This window comes from Tiliqua scincoides, chromosome 3 (genome assembly GCF_035046505.1).
Source record: "Tiliqua scincoides isolate rTilSci1 chromosome 3, rTilSci1.hap2, whole genome shotgun sequence".
In the NCBI taxonomy this organism is placed as follows: domain Eukaryota; kingdom Metazoa; phylum Chordata; class Lepidosauria; order Squamata; family Scincidae; genus Tiliqua; species Tiliqua scincoides.
Genome location: NC_089823.1, coordinates 157,775,601 through 157,800,451, shown reverse-complemented (window position 1 = coordinate 157,800,451; position 24,851 = coordinate 157,775,601). Strand labels below are relative to the sequence as shown.

Sequence of the window (24,851 nt, the reverse complement as noted above, 5' to 3'; positions counted from 1 at the left end):
TGTTTCCTCAAGGTCCAGTTGAAAAGTGACGAATCAAAAACTTTTGCAATGAAGATACTAAAGAAACGCCACATAGTGGACACAAGACAGCAGGAGCACATTCGCTCAGAAAAGCAGATCATGCAAGGGGCTCACTCAGATTTTATTGTGAGGTACTGTCATTTCCCTCAGTAAATCCACTTCCCAGGGTACCGGTGCATGCCTTTCAACTCCTTTCGGGTAGTGTGTGATGAAACGGGTATCGGAATGATGATGAAACTCAGCTCTCTATGACAGTTCACTTCTTTTGATGCTATGAAATGAGGCATCTTGAAGATGCAGCCACTGCACCAAAGCTAAGACATGTAGCAATGGAGTATTAATTTACTAATGCAAATTGACTCTCAAGCACTCTCAAGGAGACTCTTGACACACAGGAGGAATTAAGCATTTTCATGGGAGGGAAGATGAACTTTGCACCCTGCCCTTCTCTTACAATCTTGGTCCACAATGTAAGGTGTATGTAAGAAAGCAAGGGAAAGCTGGGGGAGGCGGGGGGGGGGGAGAGATCTTCCCAGTTCAAATACATTTTAATTACTGAATCACCCTTTATAGGATACCACTAAAAAAAACCAGAAGAAACCTGACAAAATAATAACACAATCCTATGCAAGTTTGCACAGACACTGCAATGGGGTTTAATGGGGTTTATGCCACTGTAAGTGCATATAAAATTACAGTATCACAGCCCAGGCTCCCCCATGCTGATTCAGCAGCACCGGTGAAGGCTATACTACATCCCACAAAGACTTTTTGGTTGCTGGAGGTCTCCTTGAGGTAAAGGGACATTTGTCCATTGAACCAGGCGCAATGACTCAACTCAGAACTGCAGCAGCTATGTCACTGGCACAGTCTGCATTGATCCACGTCAGCAGATCAGACCCAGGAAGGGGGATAGTATATGGTGCATGCTGGCGCTGCCAATCCTGCCCCCTCCCAGGCCTGATCCACCCACCCCACCTCCTTCACCACCCTTCCGCTGCCCCGTTCCATCCCTTCTCCATCCTTCCCTGCCCCTGTGCTGCAAAGCACCGTACTTAGGTGCTGCAGTGGGCATCTGCATGCATCGGCACCAGCAGGAAGGCTATGGCCTTCCCACTGGCACTCCTAACCTTCACATTGTTGCAAAGCACATTACAGCGCATTTGCAACAGCATGATGGTCTGGCATGCTGGCAGACCACGTGCTTCACTAGCATGCAATTTAGATAGGATTAGGCCTCGATCCCAGAAGCAAAGGTAAAATCTTATTCAAGCCTAATTCTAATGCTGAATTTTGTTTTCACCTCTGTAGGCATTTAGACAAGAGTCTAAACACCTACAGAGGTGAAAACAAAATTCAGTACTAGAATTGTTCAGGCTACCTCCATAAGGGATTCTATAAATCTTATGCTGAGCAGTTATGAAATAACATTTCAGGAAAAGGCTGTTTCTCCTAGGGAACTTAGAGCCCAATCCTGAGCTGCTCAGGTGCGCGGCTGCGGCAGCACTGAAAACAGCTGCCACTGCATCCTGTGCGCCCAAGGCAGCCACGGGCAGCACCTCAGGAGAAGGTCCCCTGCCCCTGGGTAAAGGGAGCAGTCCTGCAATGGGGCTACTCGATTCATTGCCAACCAAAAGGTCGGCAGTGAGGTAAGAGCCTTCATGTCAGGCACCAAACCTGATGCGGAAGCTCAGGTCCCGCCTCTCTCCCTCCCTGCTCCCTCCCCTGGCATGCCTCCCCCCACCCTTTCCCCGCCTCCTGCCTCCCTGTCATGCCTCCTCCCTGCCCTCTCCCCACCCTCCACCCGCCTCCCCCCTCCCCAGAACACCTCCTCCCTGCCTCTCCCCATGGCCCTGCTTTCCTCTCTGCTGCTCAGCGGTCCATGCGACCGCCACAGGTCCTCGCCCAGTGTTAAGGTCGCAAACGTGCCTTATGGCACATTTGTAACAGTGCGCACTGGCAGTAAGTTGACACAGAGCTCAGGATTGGACTCTTACCACCCAATCCTATGCATGTCTACTCCTAAGTAAGGGTCCAATCCTATCCAACTTTCCAGTGTTGATGCAGCTGCAATGCAGCCCCGAGGTAAAGGAGCAAACATTCCCTTACCTGGAGGAGGCCTCCATGACAGTCTCCCCACTGTAGGATGCACCCAGTTGGCATGGCTGCATCAGTGCTGGAATTTTGGATAGGATTGGGCCCCTAAGTCCCATTATAGTCCCAGGTAAGTGCGGTTAGGATTGCAGCCCTTGTTCTTCAAAGTTTTTTAATAATAGGTTTTAAGGAAGGAAAAATATAGTAACATGGAAAAAGACAAGAAAATGCTTGTCAAATCTACATGTACCTTCTCTTCCTAGCATATGTAATAGGTTCTTACAACATGCTTGCAAAAATGTACCAGTTGCTATGGAGTACAGCAGAAACACTGAGATTTGTCACAAACCTTAGGTCAAGCTTTCTGTAATATGCCAAGAGAGTAAGATGCATGTTCTCTGCTCCCACTTGTCTCATTACATGGATTTTCCCCCCTCTTTATTCATTTTTGGGTGAGGCAGATGAAATTCTCTTGTGATATATAAATGTTAATGGCTTTTTTAAAAAAAAAAGTGAAATAGATTAGCAAATTCTTTGTGCCATTTTGACTGGCATTTCTCTGAAATTATTAAAGCAAAATAAAACCTGGCGTCTGCAGTCTGTGCTTTCAAGCACATATCTAGACAGAGCAGACAGCAGTCCCTTGTCATGGAAAGTGCTAGTCAAGCGAATCCATGCTAGAATCCATCTAGAAAAGCAGTATATTTTGTTTATCCAGGTTAGTATAAATAGCACAAGTTGTACAGACTGATCCCATCTAATTAGTTAGAACCAACCTATATGAGTAGTATAGTTGCAAGATACAGTTATTTCTGGACTGTACCATCATCAGGCTCAATTTTGATGTGAATAGTCTCCCGTGACAAAAAGCCTCTGGCTAGAAGACAAGGGCTGCAATATACACACTTTCCTGGGAGTGATCCCTATTGAACTCACTGGGGCTGACTTCTGAGTAGATATTGCATAGGCTTGTGTTGTAGCCTCTCAAAATGGTGTTCCATTTTACTCCAAAGAGACTGCTCCATAGATTGCTGTCTCACCTGGGAGACGAGAATACCCAGTAACAGTTCTACTGGACACATTTTATATTGTTTTAATATCTCCAATTCCAATAGGTACTCAAAATTCACAAACTACTATTTTTTCCCTTCTCCTTTCTCTCTCTCTCTCCCCCCCCCCCCAATATATAGACTATACAGGACATTCAAGGACAGCAAATATTTATACATGTTAATGGAAGCTTGTTTAGGTGGAGAACTTTGGACAATTCTCAGGGACAGGTAAGAGACCTTATGGGGTTCTTCATATTAAATGAAATTTGCATGAAATGATCACATATTCAAACTGCATTGCTCACAGCTAGGCAATCTGAATTATAAAGCCTGTTCAGAGCTATGGCAGAGAGCCAGGTGCATGTATTGCTCATTCCAATGAGACATTTGCATGCCTTTCCAAAGACACCGAAGTCACCTTATGTATACAGTGGCATGAGAAAAAATACTCCTTTGTATCATAGTTAATGAATGAGCTCCATCCTATCAGAAACCTCCATTTTCCATATTTTCACAGCTTATATGTTGGAATCTTTCATTTCTTCGTGTGAACACTAAGTCTCACCTACTATGTGTAAATCATTCCTACTGTGCTGACTTTGGAGAGTATATGCATTCATCTAGCACAGGGGTGCCCAAACCCCGGCCCTGGGGCCACTTGCGGCCCTCCCAATACTCCCAATGTGGCCTTCTGGGAGCCCCCAGTCTCCAATGAGCCTCTGGCCCTCTGGAGATTTGTTGGAGCCCACTCTGGCCCCACACAACTGATCTCAGCATGAGGGTGACTGTTTGACCTCTCGTGTGAGCTGTAGGAGAAGGGCTACCTCCACTGCTTGCTGTTTCACATCTGTGATGCAGTAGTGGCAGCAAAGGAAAGGCCAGCTTTGCTTTGTGCAAGGCCTTTTTTAGGCCTTGAGCTATTGCAAGACCTTCATTCATTCATTCATATAAGTTCATCTTTAATATATTCATTTATGTAAACTTATGTAAATTTATTCAAATTTTAAATGTAAATTAATTCTTTTTTCCCCCGGCCCCCGACACAGTGTCAGAGAGATGATGTGGCCCTCCTGCCAAAAACTTTGGACACCCCTGATCTAGCACATCTGATCTCTACAGTCCCCATGCACTGTGGATTTCAAGACAAGCTATTATACTGCATGCAGCAAGGCTGACAGAGATTCCCATGGGATCTAAACACATTGTGCTACCTGACTTCAGCAAGGAAGGGCCCTGGGTGAAGAGGCACTTGTATTTCAAAGGGCTAAGCACAGGTGTGATGTAAGTTTAGACAAGGGAGATCAGGTTCAAATCTCTACTGGACTATGAAGCTCAGTGGACAGTCTCAGGAAATTAATACTTCTCACCTAATCCACATACAGCCCAAACCTATGTTCTGGCATTGCCACAAGGTACAGTGGCGCTAAAACGGCCACTGCTGTATCCTACAGGGCCAGAGCAGCCACCAGAGTCTCCTCAGGGTAAGGGAACATTGGTTCTCTTACCCCAGGTAGAACTTTGCTTGTGCAATGGGTCTCTTTGGAGCAGAGCCGCTATTTAGCGGGTGCAGAACCAAGGTGGTCCATGTTGGATGGCTTGGGAGGGGACATTGGATTTGGCAGCCCCCGCCTTCCCCCACACCGAAAAACTTACACATAAATGACATTAATTATGTGGCTGTAAGAACAGGTAATAATACATATAAAACTAGCAGTAGATAGAAATTATGAAAGTAAAAGAAAATGCCAATAACCAAATTCAGATGGAAATAAAATTACATACTATTGTATTTGTTGTATTCAGTGTTCACCAGTAAAATAAGTAACCCTGTAAAACCAAGCAAGAAAGAGATGTGGCAGATATCTGTCACAAGTTATTTTTTAAGCATTTTTAATCTAATTTTTAATTTTAATTAAAATTTTAGTATTCAAATTTTCAGGTGTTAGAAATTTTATATGAGAGAGAGAGAGAGAGAGAGAGAGAGAGAGAGAGAGAGAGAGATTGTTTGCAGAAGCCTTTGAAATTATTTTCCCTTTCATATCCATGGTATCTACTGCCACCTAGCTTTGAAAAAGATTTATCTTTTGCTTCATTAGACAATCCATTAATTTTGAAAACTTAACACTTCAGTGCTGAAACCAAACTGCAATACTATTCAGTCTAACAAAATAGGAAAATGTTAGCACCTTTAAATATTATTTCCTAGCCAACTACAAGGTAGAAATGGAAATCTGTGGAACTCAGATTGTGCAGAAATGCCAAGTCACAGTTGAACCTTTCTTCTCCTATTTACAATTGGACCAACTTCAAGATAACAGTAATAAATTGTTTGTTGGTAACCTACGTCAAGCACTCTACTAACCTGTTTGGAGACCATTTTTTAATATAGATAATGTATGCTGTTATATCCCCTGAATTCATTTTAGCATACAAATTTTAAACTTCAGGCTGAAGCTTAGAAATTAATAAAGCATATTAACGATGCATTAATTAACAACTGAAATATAATTGTACATCACCTAAATGGCTCTAAGAATTGTATAATTGTATTTCAGTTACTAATTAATGTATCATTAATATGTTTAACAATTTAGGCTTCAGCCTAAAGTTTAGTCTGTACTCTAAAATGAATTCAGGGGATATAAGAGCAGAGACTACATTATCTATATTTTTAAAAATGGTCTGCAAACAGGTTGGAAAAGTGCTTGATGAAGGTTACCAATAAACTATTACTGTTAAAATGGAGTTGGTCCAACTGTAAATAGGAGAACTAATCTTGCTAGTTCCTGAAATACACTGTTAGTTTGACAGCTGGCTGCAATATTTAGCAATTATTTCAGACCTGGTGGTATGCTCATTATATGCTTGTGATATCAATCCTGTCTTTTTTTCCCCACCGGAATTAAAAAAGTGCAACATGTGGGGAAGTTATTTGTGGCCTTAAAAAAAAATTATAAGCCTTCAACAGCTAAGCAAACAAGCAGAGAAATATGATTCCATCATACCCCTACAGCTGTTTTCACAGTATGGTTTCTCCAGCAGCCAGTGGGCTCCTACAGTCAAGTCATTAAATATATGAAATATGCCCTCCTGACACCACAAGCCCTTAAGGTAGTTTCATAGACAGAACACATTGAACATGGTTGAACAGTGATTTTTTTTTTTCAGTTTCAGTAAACCTTTCAATAAGGCTTCGTGATGCTAGTAGAGTATGCTAGTAGATTATACAATTATATCAAATAGGTTATAATCAATGGGATTTTACCTACATTTGAAATCCTGCATGTATTGAAATAGGATGCCTTATTACTGGGTGTGCTCTGAAACACATGTAAATGCATGCACAGTGTCATTGGTTCATGATAGACCTCAGTGGATTGGCATTTAAAAAAGGATGAGACAAATCTAGGTGCAACACAATATAATTTATATATTTATAATAAGGGGGATCAGAAAATATGCAATATGCAATGCATAAACACAGCTATGCCTGGAATGGTATTAATTGCTAGGCAGAACAAAGGGGCCAGGGAGTAGGGAACAGTAGTTTTATGGTATTGGGTAGAAGGAGGATAAGGTGAGAATGCTTGGATAAGAAGGAAATAAGAACCAAGTGTTTTGGTTATGGCTCAAGACAGTGGCATAGGAGTGGAGTTCACTGTAACCTAGAATAATGGCTACAGGTTAGGAGCCAGCCCCCCACAGGCCATAAAGCATTTCACTCACTTGTAGCCGAAGAGCCAGTCTCTCTCACCAGTTCCTCTGAAATGGGGAATTGTTTGAGGCAGCAATCTCTGCTTCCACCTGGGCATGTGCCACCAGGTAGTCTGCTGTTCAAAGGTCTTGCTACATTGGTTAAGAGGAACTATAAGTCAAAGACCTGGGGCTACTCTCCAGGCCCCACCCCAATTTGGTTAAAGATGAGCCAAAGAGTCCTAGACCCTCACACAAGCACATAACACACACCAAATAAGGGAGGAGGGCACTAGGCATGACTCCACATCGGCACAGATGAGACAACAGTAGCACCAGTGGCCAAAGTTACCTATCCATTTCTGCTGGAGTGGTTTCTGTGAAGTTTGTGCAGATGCAGGAGTTGCTGGCTGGTTAGCCAAGATCCAGCCATCTCCCAATTAGAACAAGAGTTTCAAAAATGACAGAGGGTTCAGCAGTGGCGTCACTAGGGTTCACTTCACCAGGTGTGGGATGCTAGCGCGTCACCCCCCAATGCAGTGGGTGGGGCAACACCCCAGGTGGTGGGCGTGGTGATGTACCATTACTCCGCCCCCACTGGTTTTTTGGCTGTACCTTTTGATAGAACAAAGATAGAACACATTCTGCATAAAATTACGCATTGATTGATATATAACATGATGGTATTATTCCTCCAAACTGTGATTTATTTTAGTCACTATTGGTGTCACTCCCCCCCAGGATGTCAACTTACTATTGCAGCAGTTCTCAAACTTTTAGCACTGGGACCCACTTTTTAGAATGACAATCTGTCCAAGACCCCACCAGAAGTGATGTCATGCTGGAAGTGACATCATCAGGCAAATTAAAATAAATAAGTATAAATAATTAAAGTAAAACAAATAATTAAATTAGCAGAAGACAGCCCTGGTCCACCCTCTGTAGCCTGCCTGCAATAATACCCCCCTCTAAAATCAGTAAGGTTTTCAGCCCTACGCAGTGCCCAGTTCAATTTAAGAACTTCTGTTTAAACCAGATCACTGATCCACCTGGCTTTGCAAGTCTCAAAAAAGTTCACCTTATCAGCTGAAGTCTCTGTTGTGATCCTTTTTAGTGGGGGGAGGAGGCTGCCTTCTGGAGCATTTGTTGAGCTCCAGTTCCATCAGATCAGGACCATTCTGGTGGCATCACATTCCCCTTTGCTTGGCCTGACCACCAGCCAAGGCACGTTGCTTACTCGTCAGGAAACGCGACCATGAGGCTTAGTTTAGCTTTCCATAGGGCTGAATACATTCGTCTGCTTGGAAGGAGGGACTTCCTTCTCAGGTGTTTTTGGGGGCTGCATTCATTGGATCAGGTCCATTCTGGTGTTGCTGGATTCCTTTCTGACGAACTAAGGCGAGTTTGCCTACTTGCAAGTAAACGCATGATACAGTTCAGTTTCACATTCCATAGGGTTCCATGCATTTTTGTTCTCAGGTTTTTTGGCCATAGCTTTTGATAGAAAGGAGATATTTCACTCTGGGATTCTGCATTGCATTCTGCTGGAAATTTCACATCCAACGGTATATAACATGATGGTATTTCTCCTAACCACCTGTTTGGAGAATCCTGTTCAAAGAGCAATCCTGCAATCCTGTTCAAAGAGTCAATGAGATGTTGTTATGACATAGCATGGAACCAGTTAGTGTTAGTAAGGTGACATCGGGGGGGGGGGGGGGAAGGTGTCACCAACAGTGACCAAAATTGTGGAAATTGTAGTTCTTAGGAATAATACCATTATATTATATATCATTTGATGTGTAATTTAATGTAGAATGTAATGAAACAAACTGCATTGAAATATCTGTGTTCTATCAAAAGCTACAGACAAATAACCAGAAAAAGAAAACACAACTGTCTTATGTAACAGATTTCCTTAACTCAGACCTGACCAATGAGTTTGAGTGTTCTGAGAGCTTACAAGATGTTATTATGACACAGCAGGGAACCAATAAGATGCTATTATGAGTCAGGTCCCTTTTCATGTTAACAGAGCTAATACTCAAACTCCTATTCAGTTGTGCGAGTGTCATCAAGTTGGTCACTGTTTTTTTGTTAGTTGCTGTTTGGTTGGGTGATCTGTACTGTTCTATAGTAAAATAAATGATAAAGTTAATGGGGGTGGCACCATGAGTTACCAGACTGGGTGACACTTACTCTAGAGCTACCACTGGTTGGAAGGCTGGGTATTGTGGTCTCTGGTTTGGATGACTTTTAAAGTGAATTCTAAACATTCATGGTGGACTATAATCTATCAATGGTTATTAACCGTGATGGCTACATTGAACCTCCAGGGGCAGTATGTCACTTAGTACTATGTGCAGGGAAGCAATAGCAGGGGGACACACACTGACTTTCATCCATTGCTTGTGGGGAAATATTTGCTGCATTTATTTTCTGGCCATTCTTATTATTCATTTTATGTCACGACTATTACTATCTCTCAGCCTCACCTACCTCACAGGGTTGTTGTGAGGACAAAAGAAAGGGAGGAACCATGCACACCACCCTGAGCTCCTTAGACAAAGAGTGGTAGAAAAATGTGAAAAATGAATACATAATTTCATCCTGTGGTGGGGATGTCAAATGACCTAGCTATGCCACTGCCTGTGTCACAAACTCTCCTGGCATGTATATACCTACATGTACCTATGCATAAATACCCATACCCACATATACCCATACACATACCCTGTATGCACATGTATGTTAGGCAACAAAACACATTTCAAATCCTATATTTAAATAATTCACTGCACTTGAACACTATGGAATGTGCTTTATAAATAATTTCATTATTTTTTTCCTAAGTAGAGGTTCATTTGAAGATTCTACAACCAGATTTTATACAGCATGTGTAGTAGAAGCTTTTGCCTATCTGCATTCCAAAGGAATTATTTATAGGGACCTCAAGCCAGAAAACCTCATCTTAGATCACCGAGGTTATGCCAAATTGGTGAGTGCTCAGGACATTTTTCTTCAAAGTAGCAAAAAAATATTACCATGTCTTCCTCACTGCATTTATAGTGAGGGTTATATCCTTTCTTACGTTATGAACTGTCAATACTAACGGGTTTATAACATAAAATAGTGCTTGTAGCTGAAAGGCAATTCTGTATTCTGTTTTGTATTCACAGGACAAATTGGTTTATAAAGAGGATGAATAAAGACAAATTCATCTCATGATGCCAGTGTTTTAAATTAGCAAAGTTTACAGTAGTTATATTACTTTTAGTCCCAATTGTATCCAACTTTGCAGCACTGATGCAGCCATGCTAATGGGGCATGCACTGGATCCTGTAGTGAGAGAGGGAGATAATCACAGAGGCCTCCTCAAAGTAAAGAAACATTTGTTCCCTTACATTGGAGCTGCATTGTGGCTGCATCGGCGCTGGAAAGTTGGAAAGGATTGGGTCCTGCATTACATAATTCTGATGCTTGATAAGAATGTTTGTATCTTCATCAAAATTCATTACTTTTTAAAAAAGGAAATGTTTTATATCTGCTGTTTCTTCAGATAATTCATGATTTAGTCCCTTGATTTTTACTATATCACTTACAAATTAAAAACAATAGACCTTAACACAATTGGCTAGTTATCTAGTAACATAACATAACTAACATGAGCTAGTTACCAAAATTTTTCCTGGCTTAGCGTAGATTTTTCATTTTCACTTAGGTGAAAATCAAGTGGTTAAAGAAGGTAAGAGGTAACAAAGCATTCTTGGGAAAAGTATCTTTCCTAACTGACCCATTACTAAACTCTTGCTGTACTTCACATCTAGTGACAAAAGGAGAACTTTTGTCAGGAGTGGTTAAGGATGGTGAAGGGTTCAGGCACACAAATACTTATTGTCAGCCCCAAAACACACATAACTCTAACAAAAATGTAGTCATCTCTTCATCACATAGAGAGAGAGAGAGAGAGAGAGAGAGAGTTCCATTTTCTATTTTATTTATTTGCATAACAATTTTATTTATAATACTGTCACATTCTATGTTGGCCAGGTTGTATTCTGCAATTTGGGATTTAGCCAAGATCCTGGGAGTCACAGAGATGTTGTCGTAGGATTCTTCTTGCTCTTCCAAGTCATGTTATTTCTGGCTGAGCTGGTGTAATCTGCTCAAGGCCACATGTTGCTTACCACTGCAGGAACATTATTTAAGTGGCTCACTGCCCAGTCCTAATGGGCAGCCCAATCCTGAGCTGCCCAGGGAGCCCCCACTTGGCAGCACCACGAGGGCTGCCGCTGAATCCAGCACCTCCTGTGCTACCACGGGAGGCACCTACGTTCGTCCCCTTCCCCTGGGTAAGGGAGGCAGCCCCGCAATGGGGCTACTCACTTTAGCGGTGCCCAAAGGGTGCCGCTAAACTAAAGGTGCTTGTGTAAGGCACGGAGTCTCCACGAATGCCAAGGATCCTGAGGAGCGGAGCTCCGCGATTCCTCCTCCTGCCCGCCCCCAGGCATGCCTCTGGCATGCCCCCCTCCCCACGTCATGCCGGCCTCCCCGCCCCCTCCCCACGTCACACTGGACTCCCTCCTCCCTGGAACGCCCCTGTCCCCGCCCCGTTTGCCGTTCTGCAGCCCGGCAGTGGCAGGCACCACCAAGCTGCGGAACGCGGGCGCCTGCTGGGCGGTGGCTTAGCGCTGGCCGGAGCTGAGCGACTTCTGGCAGGAGCCTGGCTCGTTTGTGACTATGGCCCATGCCGCGGAGGCGCTGTGCAGACCATAGGATTGGGCCCTCAGTTCCTCGATAGAATTATGGCATACCAAAGAATTGCTTAAACACTGAGAAAACTAGAAGACTTGGATAATGGTTTTCTGCTAATCTTATTTTGTCACCATTATCTTTTTTTATACATTAAAAAAAAATTGAATCTGAAGACATGTTTTTCCTGGCACTCCTTTTAGTTTTTGTGACAGTCCATGATGACAGTCAACATACTTATGCTGAAAATATTGCCATGGCAAAATCTTTCCTTCTGAAATGGTTTATTTTAAATGAAACAGGATCATCTCTCCAAACCTTTGCTCCTGTAGAACCACTCTTTATTTTTTCTTCTTTGATTGTGTGTGAACCTTTCTTTTCACAGGTCGATTTTGGCTTTGCAAAAAAAATAGGATTTGGAAAGAAAACATGGACTTTTTGTGGCACTCCAGAGTATGTAGCCCCAGAGATCATCCTGAACAAAGGTCATGACATTTCAGCAGACTACTGGTCACTGGGAATCTTAATGTATGAGCTCTTGACTGGCAGGTATGGACATTGGAATTGGAGCTGATGATAAAAATAGATAAGCAAATTAGAGAATAATTCTGCCTTTGTCACTTTGATTAGGAACACTGGAAGCTCAGAGTAGGCATTTGCTGTGATGATGAAAAGAAAGAGAGAAAGAAAGAAAGCATTCTGACGAATTAAGGGTTTGGAGTTGCCAGCGTATGAGGAAAGGTTGAACAACACAGCAGAACTTCAAAATAAATTCCATGAGTGTCAACTTCTGCCAACCCATTCATATACAGTGGATGCCATAGGCCCACTCAGCCTGTTTGCATACTACCCTGAATTCATCAATCCATAGGTTCATAAACCTGCTTTCAAACTCTTTCGGCTGCTTTCAAATTCTGATAAGCCTGCTATAAAGAAGAAAAAGGGAAGCCACTCTTCCTCAAAAATGCTGAAAGAAAAGACAGGAGCCAATGAAACATTATTGTCGTTGTGCAAATTTAGATTACCTACCTAGTTGTAAAAACACCTGGACATTCACTGTCTGGGAAAATTGTGTAATCTCTTTTCTTGAAAATTTCCAGAAAGAAAAAAAACACACATGTCAGGATGATTTCACCAATATGGAAATTAGCCACTGAAGGGTATATAGATGAGCAGCCCAGTCCTATGGGTTACTGGCACCACGTGGTACAGTGGCACCAAGATGGCTGCCACTGTAGCCCACGGGACCATAGCAGCTGCCAGAAACTCCTTGGGGTAAGGAAACATCTATTGCCTTAAATCTGTTCCCTTATCCCATGTAGAGCTCCACTGGCCTGTTTAGAACTGCACTGGCTCCTGAGCTGGCACAGAACTGAGGAGGCCTGTGTCAGGCTCTGCAGATCCAGAGGGACCATGGGATTCAGGAGCAGATTCTGCCACTGTCCCCACCCTCTTCTCAGACCCAATCCACCCATGGGCCCTCCCTCTGCCCCCTCCCTGCCTCCCCTCCACCCTCCCACACCCCAAAAAGCCTCCCAGGGATACTTATGTCCAGGAGCTCTTCACTAGTATCCTTCCAGTGCTGAGGCCGTGGTGACTGGTGCTGGCCTCTCCACTGGCACTGGGTGTCTCCCACCATTGGAAAAAGTGCCTTACAGCACTTTCGCGACACCCAGTGCACTGGGGCTACAGCACTGGTACTGAGCCCAGCAGGATCAGGCTCTAATCTGATCCACTAGGGCTCTAAATGTGTTCCAGTGGATCACCTGATGGTCTTGGAGCCCCATCCTATCCTTTTTCCTGCCATAGCATGCAACCATGCCAATGGTCTTCACTGTATGCTATGGTGGTAGGGGGAAGATTGGAAAGCTTGGAAGAGGAAAGCTAAAATCTTTTCTTTTACCCCTCCATAAGTCTCCCATCACCAATCAGTCTCCTGTTTAACTGATGCAAGTCCAAGGAGACAAAAGGACGAGTGCCATCCCCTCCTGCCTCCAACATGCCTCCCACCCTGCTTCATTCTGGCTACCCCTGCTTTGTTCCATCCTCCCCACTGACTCATCTTTGTTAGCGGGTACTGCTTTACCCACTGTCACGCTCAGGGCCTCTCTGGCAGTAGTATGGAAGCACATGGCTCCACATGCTTCTGGAGTGCCATTTACAACAGCCATAAAATGTCTGCTGCTGTTGGAATGCTAGTTCCAGTAGCGGTAGAGCCCCATAGGACTGGACTGTTGGACTAGCAAATCCTGGTTCTTCAAACACCATCTCAGCCAAACTTCTCTTTTGTTCTCTCTGAGCTTCAATTCCTTTTCACATAAAATGGAGTCATTAATTTTCTACCCCACAGGATGAATTGCTATAAAGCTAATTAAGTGCGAAAACACTAAAAAGACCATTTCTAACAATTGTCCTTTGCAATGTCACCAACTCTTGCATTTTCCATAATTTACAAAATACCATGGCATTCATCAAATATATAAACAATGACTTGATGATTAAGTGTCCATAAAAATATACAGTGTTCACAGGCAGGTTCTGCTATCTATTTTATCTCATATAAGACAAACTGATGAAAACTCATAGTGTCATAAGGCCCTATTAGCATTAGTAAACTACAATTTACAAAAACACTAGAGCAGTGGTTCTCAAACTTGTAGCGGTAACAGTCTCCCACCAGTTCATGTAACGCTTCCCCTGTCGCTTTATGGGGTGGGGGAAGGGGAGGGAGGCAGCGACATGATCCCCAGTATTGCGTTGCTAAGGGGGGCGGGGGGTGCTTTGCCCTTACTTCAAGATGGCAGGGCTGCAGGAGGTGTGGGGAGCCCTGCATAGGTCTCCCTGAGCCTTGGAACATTTGCTAAAAGCGGGTGCAAAGCACTTCCGTTTTGTAGGAGGTGCTTTGCGCCCGCTTTTAGCGAACGTTCCAAGCCTCAGGGAGTGCTGTGGAGGGCTGTGCAGGGCTCCCCACACCTCCTGCAGCCTACTGCAGCCCTATCTTCTTGAAGTAAGTGCTAACCCCCCCTCGCCCCCCCTTAGCAATGGGATCCTGGAGATCGTGTTTTTCCCGCAAGAACTTACTGAGGGAGTAAAGCTCCCTCAGAGTTTGAGAACCTCAGTGCTAGAGAAATGTTATCCCACAAATCATCTTTGGCCATGATCAGCATCATTACCGTCCTAGAGCATCAATTTTTTCAGAGATTTCTTATTCTTCAGAGTAACAGAAGGCAGTGTCAGGAGTTCTGAGTACCCTCCCAGTTGGGGATCAAATCACAGAAGCTTTCTTCTCCCAGGGAGTAGCACCTGGTTGCTTGGAGCCCTGGGACAAAGCCCTGCACTGAGCCCCTAGTGCCCCTGCCCATTCCCTGATGGCACACTGGACTCAACCAGTGCCATAGGTACTGAGGGTTCAGAAGTCAGCCCAGTTGGGGGTTGGCCCTCTGATAGATGTAGGCTCTCAGCCAGTTCCTGATATGGCCAGTATCTGATGCCACTCCTGCATACGTTCTCCATAAATGCCTGAGACAGATGCTTCAGAGAAACTTGAATTGTTGAAACAAGATCTCATGGCCTCCCTTTTCATCCCATTTACTCAATGAGACAAGCAGAGGTACAAAGGAACATAGCCCATTAAGGCAATTAACATGATGCATGTGTCCAGTAAGCTGTGCACGTTAGTTGTTCCCAGCAAGCAACAGTTGTTAATAACACTTCTGGTTGAGAACAGCTGAGCATTGGCACTAAGGACATAAAAGTTAAAGGAAACAATGCTGTGTAAGACAATATTTCACATAGTTGGGAAGGTCATAAGGCACATGGGTCCTTCCTATTTGTATCAGTGAATTTTAAGCACCCAGAGAAGGAGTGGATTCAGAAGGATCATTTCTCCAGTAGAGGTGAATTTTCAGAATTCTTGCACGTTAAGGTGTTAAGGTTCACAGCGTGCTTTTTTTGAAAGGGTCTAAGGCCCTGACAGTACAGGTGATGATACTTACAACATTTAAGACCTAGTCTTGCTATCTTGATCTTCTGACTGCCTGCTGCAAAAGTTTTGGAAATTGTGCCATTGCATGTTACATTAAGTTTATTGCTCTTTGCTGTGATAGACTTCTTAGTGTGATTTTACTTGTTCATGAAAACACTCTCCTGTGTAGTACTAGCATGCCATTGGTGTTTATAAAACAGTACTTGCATAGATTTGCACAATCAGTGGAGCTTAATCACTGCCAACATTGTCCTACAAGTTGTATTTACTCATTTGACTTCTGAATAGCTGCTACACTTGTGAAAGCAATTGCAGTTCAGTTGTTTTCATGGCAATTAAGAAAATTCTGCCAGTGCTGTTTCATTATAGTACAATCTGTAATTCTGTGAAAGAATCCCTGATTGTTCAGTTGTGCTAGCTGTAATATTCAACTGACCCTAATTATTTGATGTAGCACTAATATTGACTAGGTTGTATTGGCTGGACCAACTGCCATTGGCCTATAAAACAGTTATTCTGACATATTGCAAAACTCTCTGAGTATAACACAATTTTGCTGAGATTGAAAAAAAAATATATCCATCAAACATATAAAGCTACCTTTTCATCTATAATAATATGTTATGAACGTTTACACATTTTAACTTGGGATGCTCTTTTTTTTCTACCCATTTCTTCAGTCCACCTTTCTCAGGCCCAGACCCCATGAAAACCTATAACATCATATTAAGGGGGATTGACATGATTGAATTTCCAAAGAAGATTGCCAAAAATGCTGCTAATCTAATTAAAAAACTATGCAGGTAAATACTTCAGATGCATTAGAACAATTTCGTAAATAGAGAAAAATGTGCTTAAAATTAGACCAAGAATGTCATTGCTTCCCCTCTTTCTTTTGTCACTTCCTTATGTTGTTATTTTTACAGGGACAACCCATCAGAAAGATTAGGGAACTTGAAAAATGGAGTCAAGGATATTCAAAAGCACAAGTAAGTACTTTGTATGCAATAGAATTTTTAGCACCATCAAAGTACATGGTATTTTGTAGAGAGACATAGAAAAGTAGAAGGCCCCTGATTCAAAGAGTTTACAATCTGAAATTCAATAGATAGATGAGACAGCTGAGAGACTAGAGCAGCAATTTTCAACCTTTTTCATCTTGTGGCACACTGACAAGGTACTAAAATTGTCAAGGCACACCATCAGGCTTTTGACAATTAACAAGGCACACCATGCTGCCAGTGGGAGGCTCACATCCCCATTGGCCCTACTAATAAATGATCTTCCCCCAAATTCCTGTGGCACACCTGTGGACCACTCACGGCACACTAGTGGAAAATGGCTGAACTAGAGTATGAAAGAGACAAGGGCAACAAAGAAAGAATGTGCATAAATGTAGGTACACCTACTTTTACTTTGTTTCAGCCAAGGGGTTTTTAAAAGTTCATTTCCTGCTTTCTGATGAGACAATTGCATGGTTTTTAAACCATCTCTTTAGTGTGCAGTCCAACAAGTGATTATTTTATACAACTCATTTTGATGAAACTCCGTAAAACTCAGGAAACTGAATCTTGTACCATAATTCCTGTGGCTAAACACCATGGGATTTTCTTATTCTCTGCATAGAGTTTACTTTAAACCACCAATGCATACTTACTCAGTGTAATACATTCTTTTAAGTGACATGCAAAATAATGTTATCAAAAGGTCTATACCAGCGATTTTCAACCATTGTGCCATGGCACATTGGAGTGCTGTGAATGGTCTGCAGGTATGGTGCAGAAGTCATTGATTAGTAGAGTAATTTATTAGAAGGGCTGACTTAAATGCTAGAATGGGCCCAAATGACTGTATGTTATATGCCCAACAAAGGGCTTGTTTACCTTCCGAAGGAGAAATAGCTCTCCCCTTAGTACGTGGCTCTAAAGATCCAAAATCCAATTATGCGGCTTACTTTTGAATCAAATGACCTTAAGAACCAACTTACATATTCTGAAAGGCTCTTTTGGGAAAGACTGCCCAGCAGAATTTACTTTTTTTGGCTAGAACCAAGATGAGTCAGATAGATTATTTTATAGTCTCATCTAGTTTGCTCCCAGCATTGAAAGAATTAGAGGTTATACCTAAATTTACTAGTGATCATCTTCTGATTTTATTGTTTCTGAACCTCCCTATACATCATTCACAAAGTGCAGATTTATATATTCCACTACAGTCTTTAGAGGGGGGGATATTCTCACGGCATAGATGGTCTCCACGATTGAGTCAAGAATTAAACAAACTGTTGGCATCAGAATCTTTGCAATCTATCCAGGCTGCTTTTTTACTTGGAGATCATACATTAGAGGTATTAGACCTTTACCAAGATTTAGTTAGCAAGCTGAAGCAACTTTTTACTAGACTCCCGCCCCAGGCTTGCCTCTCCTCTAAGCTTTGGTTTGATCAGGAATGCGCTGGCACCAAAAAAGGCCTGCTCAACTTTTCTCAAGCTTATAAGTTCAGTGCTGATCCAAAGATTGCTCAGAACCTGATTTTGCAGGAAAAAACAATATAAAAAGCTATTGGCAGATAAAAAAAGAAAGGCCATGAAAGAATCTTGGTTAGGTCTGATACAGGCTGCTAAAACAAAGGACACAAGCTGCTTTTGGCAGCTAATAAAGAGTTCTCCAAAATGCGGACCTTCTCTCCCTGTTTGCCATATCCATTCTGAGATATGGGAGAAGCATTTCTATGATTTGTATAAAGGTGAAGGGGAGGCTGAGAGGAGCATTAGAGTTGAACTAGGACATACCCCGCAATGTCCACCTGTATCGGTTTCCAAAGTTCATGCACTTGTGGCTCAACTGAAGCTGGGCAAAGCCCCAGGAGAAGATATGATCCCACCTGAGGCAATTAAGAATAATTTAGACTGGTGGGCCCCAATTTTGGCATCATTATTATCCTATATTGATAGAACAGGTCATATTCCAGCAGACCTGATAATATTGGGGATTGGCAATTGTTATCCCTATTTTTAAAAAAGGCAAGAGAGATGACCCTTTTAATTATAGGCCCATTAGCCTTCTTAACATCATCAGTAAGCTGTATGCAAGATATCTCTATGGAAAACTCAAAGATTGGCTTGAGGAAGATAATGCATTGGCTGAAGAACAAGCAGGTTATAGGGAAGGAAGGTCTACAATTGATCAATGCTCAGTCCTTCAACACCTTATCGAGAAATACACCACACATAAGACAAGCTCCTTATATGCTGCCTTTATAGACCTTAAAACAGCATTCGATTCCATTTCACACAAGAAATTGTGGGAGAAGCTTGGAAATTCCAATATAGGTCGGCGCCTGCTATTTCTTATTCAGGCTCTTTACAGATGTACTTCTCTAAAGGTCAGATGCAGTTTGCAGGGTCACCTTATAAAGAGTATACTTACTCAGAAGGGAGTTAAACAGGGGTGTATCTTGGCTCCATTGTTATTTAATTATTGCATCAACTCTGTGGTGAGCTATCTAAATAATAGTGACTTTCATTCCCCTAAAATGGCAGGGAGGCATATGCTATATGCCAATGATGCTGCACTACTTTCTAGCACCCCAGTTGGCCTCAGACAAGTTCTGAGGGCCTTGGCTTTATACTGTAAACAGAACTCTCTGATAATCAATTTCCATAAAACCAAAATTATGGCCTTTTCTAAAAGACCAAAGACCCACTCTTGGTGGATTAATAAACATAAAATAGAGCAAGTAACTCATTTCAAATATTTGGGTGTAATATTCCAGTTGAATGGCTCGCGGAGAGCTCATGGGGAACAGGTAGCATTAAGTGCACAGAGAAGTTCCTCAGCAATTCTACAATTTATGTGTACCAAAGGAGGACAATATTTTCCTGCAGCCCTCAAGCTTTTTCAAACTAAAGTGTTATCCCAATTATTATATGGTGCGCAATTGGGGTCTCTACCTAATATTAGAACCCTAGAATGTGTTCAATCTAAGTTTCTTTGGGCAGCGTTGGGGATGCCTAGGGGTATCTCAAACTCTATGTTGCGACTTAAGACAGGACAAATTAAGATAGAGGCCAGAGTATGGATAAGAATCTTTTCATACTGATTAAGGCTTCGTTCTATATCCAATGAACTTGCCCAACTAATTCTCCAGGATAGTTTTCAATCTAAATGGATTCAATTAATTGAGTCAAAATTGACCTCCTTAGGACTCTCTCAGATGTCCTTACTTAGCCTGGGTATGGTGCAGGCAAAAAGAATTATTAGTTAAAGTGTTATAGATAATGAACGCCAAAGTGACCTGACTAGGGTAACAGGATTTTATATTTCTGAGAACCTCAGGTACCTAGCTATTCCAGTATCCTATCTTACATCATGTCATGTCATGAGAATGGATGATGGCCGGATCCCAAAGGATCTCCTCTATGGGGAACTCGTGCAAGGAAAGCGCTCTACAGGTAGACCACAGCTGCGATACAAGGACATCTGCAAGAGGGATCTGAAGGCCTTAGGAGTGAACCTCAACACGTGGGAAAACCGTGGCCTCTGAGCGGCCCGCTTGGAGGCAGGCTGTGCAGCATGGCCTTTCCCAGTTTGAAGAGACACTTGGCCAACAGTCTGAGGCAAAAAGGCAAAGAAGGAAGGCCCATAGCCAGGGAGACAGACTGCACTTGCTCCCAGTGTGGAAGGGATTGTCACTCCCGAATTGGCCTTTTCAGCCACACTAGACGCTGTTCCAGAACCACCTTTCAGAGCGCGATACCATAGTCTTTCGAGACTGAAGGTTGCCAAATTCAAATTCATTCATTCATCTTACATCATTAGAAATACCAAAATACAGACAAGCTTTTACATTAGCTCGCTGTCGGGGGTTACCCTCAGCGGAACTGGACGGCCGCTATAAGAAAATTCCATATTCTGAGTGATTCTGTCCATGTGCAGAACAAATAGAGACTATCGAACATGTCTTATTGAGATGTTTTTTTTATAAAGACATCTGCGCTGAGCTTATCTCCTTGCTATTGAACAGATTACCAGGCCGCTCGAGTCAATACCTCGAGGTATAGCCTCTTTGCTTCTATCAGATACCAATCAAACCACTACATACATGGTTGCAAAATTCCTCATGGCAGCAATAAATATCCGTAGAATGATGTTTAAGAATGATGCCTCCCTTATTTAGCCCAGGAGTTATTGGCATGTGAGAATTCTTTATCTATCAGATTTGATAAATGGGATGAATGTCTTATAATGTTTATAGTTTTAGTTTATTAATTTAGCATTACAGGGTTTTACTAACCAATAGCAAGTCTTAGTTCATTTTTAAGTATTATTCTGATGAAATATCTAATCAGGTTTTTTTCTTTTTAAACTGCCCTTGAGATTGGTTATGACTGTTATGTTACAATATGTTCGCAAAGCTGTATTGCTACTTTTATGCTGGTCTGAGACAGTTAAATAAATAAACTATTAGAAGGGCTATTAGGGGATGTGAGCCATCTGCTGTCAGTGTGATGTGCCTTGTTAATTGTCCAAAAACTGATGGTGTGCCTTGACAATTTTGGTGCCTTTTCAGTGTGCCATGAGATGAAAAAGATTTAAAATTGCTGGTCTAGCCATTCATGGACCACCACATTCTGTCTGTCTCCCTTATCCAATACTAGATACTCCTTTATAGGTTTATAGGTTTTGGGAGGGGGCACTTTCTGCAAAAACACATCACTTTTCTATTTTGTACAGCATCTTAATACTGTTGGAATTAAACAAAGGTTATCTAGATATAAGGCTGGTCCATTGACTGATGTGGTTGCTTCAGGCAGTGAACTGATGGGGGGCACCCACCTCTGCTCACCTATCTCGGTTTCTCTGCCTCCTTCCAGTCCCTGGTTTCAAAAAGGAAGAAAGGGAACAGCCACCACTTCCTCCTTTCCTTTTTGAGTCCAGGGAGCAGCAGCAGGAGTGAGAGCAGCTTGCCAGGTCAGGGGGTAGTGGTGTTTGATGTACAGTCTCAGGCACCAGGAGATCTCTGGCCCTGGCTAATCTAGCATGATTAAAAAACAACAACAACACAGTAATTTATGCTGGTCCTATAGAATGTTAAATATATGGACATGAAATTCGACCAAAAACTAGATAAAGTGTTGTGTCTCGGTGCTGTCAGAATTTTAAATGTGTTTATACTTCAGTGGCATTGGAGCCACAGATTTCCTTCTCTTATCCTTGCATTTTCCTCTCTCTAGATGGTTTGAAGGCTTTAACTGGGAAGGTTTAAGAAAAGGTACATTGACACCTCCTATAATACCAAGTGTGAGTACACCTTTATGCCTCTGTCTGTATATGCCAGATGTCGTAGTAGGTGGAATGAAGAAAATTATTGGAGTTGCTCACTGTCAAAATAGTAGTTTTGAGCTAAACCTCCTAAAGGTATAAATGGAGCTACCTCACATTTATGTAGTTTCCTGAAACAAATAGGTTCCCTTGATCTTCAGGTGCCAACGGTTACACTCTTCCCACTTCCCCAAGGAATTGGAAGCTCTAGGATCATCACTGCCAGGTTTAGTTTCCTATAGATGAGAGAGCACTGAAGAATTAAGTACTGTACTGGAGACTCTGTAATAGTTGCTTTATTTACAAATACATAAGCAAAGCCTAAGTGAAGGCAAACAGGTACTCATCAAAGGCATTAGATCCACTACCATGCAGCAGACCTCCAGAGAGAGACATCCTGCACCCCACAGTGCTTTTCCTTCTACCAAATCTTAGCTCTTTCCAAGCGCAATACTGCCCACTGCTATTTAACACTTGTAATCTGTCTGGCATATATCTTAGATCCCATCCCTGCAGGTGCACTCTCCATTCAAGGGAAAAATCTGCAGGCGTTATGAAAACATTGACATTATTTTGACAAATTCCTGACTTTAAACTAGACAACACTGTACGGCAGAACTATAGGGTTAGACCCACTTACAGAAACCAGTGAGAAACTCGCAACTCGCAAACCAGTGAGAAACTTTGGATCAAAACTGTAGTATCTGAAGTCTTCTTTTAAAACCTTTATGTTAAATTGTTTATTAGTCTTGACCGGCAAGCATGAATTCACAGGGATCAGCTTATATGTAATAGAAGAAGCTCATCGCATTGAAATCAGAAAGCTGAAATGGTTATTCTGAACAGAACTTTAGCATTAATCAGCAACATTAAACAATACCAACAGCTGTCTTTTCTTCACTGGACAGGTTGCATCTCCCACAGATACAAGCAATTTTGATAGCTTCCCTGAGGACAACGATGAACCACCACCTGACGACAACTCAGGATGGGACATAGACTTTTAATGTATTTCTCTTACCTGCTTCTGCCTTGCTGAAGACAGCTTCCTGAGACATGGCTGCCAGCAGACCTGAAAGTATTGGGAAGGATTAGTGCTCGGGGTCACCATGATGCCTTGATTGATGCTGCTACCGTAACTACAGTGGCATTAGGACTTATTGCTTAGATGACAATAGTGCTCTTCACATGTTTTCTGTTTGAACTTAACATAGCAGTTGACATGGTGGTCCTGAAGCAAAGCCTTTTTCACTGGTAAATAAATGTGTTTTCTATCACTGTAATGAACTCGCTATGCTCCGGTCATAATATGAAAGTTGACAGAGTAAGATGCACATAATTCTAGCTGCAAGGTTGTTTTCTTTATTGCTAATTTCATTCTCAACTATTAAGTACTGTAGTTTATTCTGCACTGTAGAATCTACAGTATAGAATTTGGGGTACTCCCCAACTGCAAAGCGAGTGCATTGGGCCTCTTAAAAGAGGTCAGCGTACTAAACCAAGGAGGACCAGAAAACTATTGGTCACGAAGCTCATGTCAGAGCAGTGCTATAAGTTATCTTTCTTTTCAAGCAGTATTCATGACAAGAATGAATGTTACCTTTTTCCTGTTACCATTTCAGATGTGCTTTTCCCCCCGCAGACTAACAAAAGCACAACTGCGACAGTTCCTGTTGAACTGTTAAGGCAGGTATGGGTCGGTTGGTTCTCACATATGTCTGAGAACATGGTACATGTAACATTTAATTTTGTTGGTACAGCTTCATACAAGCATGTAGAAAATTATTCATAAAACTACTCATTTTACACATATATATAATAACTATATTATACAAAAAAAGAAAAAAAATGTGCTTATAGAAAGGTCCTAGAAAAGAAATGACAGCAGCCAACTGGTCTTATAGGTATTAACACTTGAGCTTAAAATAAAACTTACCTTTTAGAGCCCAATGAGGTAACATGCAAGACCCCACTGCATAACTCTATAGGTGCTATGTACATTTTTCATCTGTGAAATAACCAAACATCCATATTCATTTCAGGAAAAAAAAAATGTAGCAAAAGGGATGATTGTCAGTGAAAATCTGAAACAAAAATTAATCATGACGTATTAATTTTTGCCTCTTCTGTGCAGCACCGCTGTCATTGTGTTTTGTCATTTTACAGATACCCTTAATCCCACAGGAATCTAGCTATATTTGATCAAAGTTCTTCCTGTGGAAGCATAATAAAAATAACCTAAGTTCTCTCAAGCAGTCTAAAAATAACATGGGGCACCAAGCAGCTGAAATGGAGCGCTTCAAAATCTCATTCATTTTAAAGGAAAAGTTAGGAATATGCTTAAATCTCTTCTACTGAAATCAGTGGGACTTAAAATGTGCCACTTTGGGTGTATTATACTGCTTGGTGCACATCTTCTAACATGCCAGTGTTACTCGGTTGATGGTCATAGATTATAAAACAGTAAAACAATGATAGCAATCTCAGTGCACAACCCCCATGTGTAGTACAACATCTACCAGCAACTGTGTATTTTCAGTAGACATACATCTTTATACAAAGTATGCTAACTGCTACAGCAGCCTTACATATATAATAATGTTTTTTACTAGCTGAATCAAAATATCTAATAGCCGCAACAACACTTATTAGATTGCATCATGTTATATTAAATGCCCCTGATAATAACTCCTAGCCATTTGTACCCCTGTTTTTCGGCTAAAGCACTACCACCACAGTTTCACAACCTGCTGTCACTTCATAGTCCACCAAAAGCCATTTCCATTTGTTCTCTTTCTTCCCCCCCCCCCTTAATAAGCTCATGGGCAGCCCCATCCTAACCAGCACTGGAACACGCAGGCCAGCTGGCCTGCCTCATATCCAGTGCAGGGTTTGTGCTGGCTGCAGTGCAAACCGAGGCAAGGGGAATCA

The 24,851-nt window shown here is 42.1% G+C and overlaps 1 protein-coding gene across 2 annotated transcripts in view; it reads left to right on the top strand.

Moving 5' to 3' along the window:
* PRKG1 (protein kinase cGMP-dependent 1) overlaps positions 1 to 22,927 on the top strand; it is an 837,851-nt gene extending 814,924 nt beyond the window's left edge. For both annotated transcript variants that reach the window (XM_066620308.1, XM_066620307.1), the window contains exons 11-18: positions 13 to 152; positions 3,306 to 3,395; positions 9,717 to 9,858; positions 11,998 to 12,161; positions 16,278 to 16,400; positions 16,524 to 16,586; positions 21,833 to 21,899; positions 22,829 to 22,927. In XM_066620308.1, the coding sequence (XP_066476405.1) occupies positions 13 to 152; positions 3,306 to 3,395; positions 9,717 to 9,858; positions 11,998 to 12,161; positions 16,278 to 16,400; positions 16,524 to 16,586; positions 21,833 to 21,899; positions 22,829 to 22,927 (888 nt within the window). The remainder of the gene's footprint in view (positions 1 to 12; positions 153 to 3,305; positions 3,396 to 9,716; positions 9,859 to 11,997; positions 12,162 to 16,277; positions 16,401 to 16,523; positions 16,587 to 21,832; positions 21,900 to 22,828) is intronic.
* Positions 22,928 to 24,851: the final 1,924 nt, after the last annotated feature.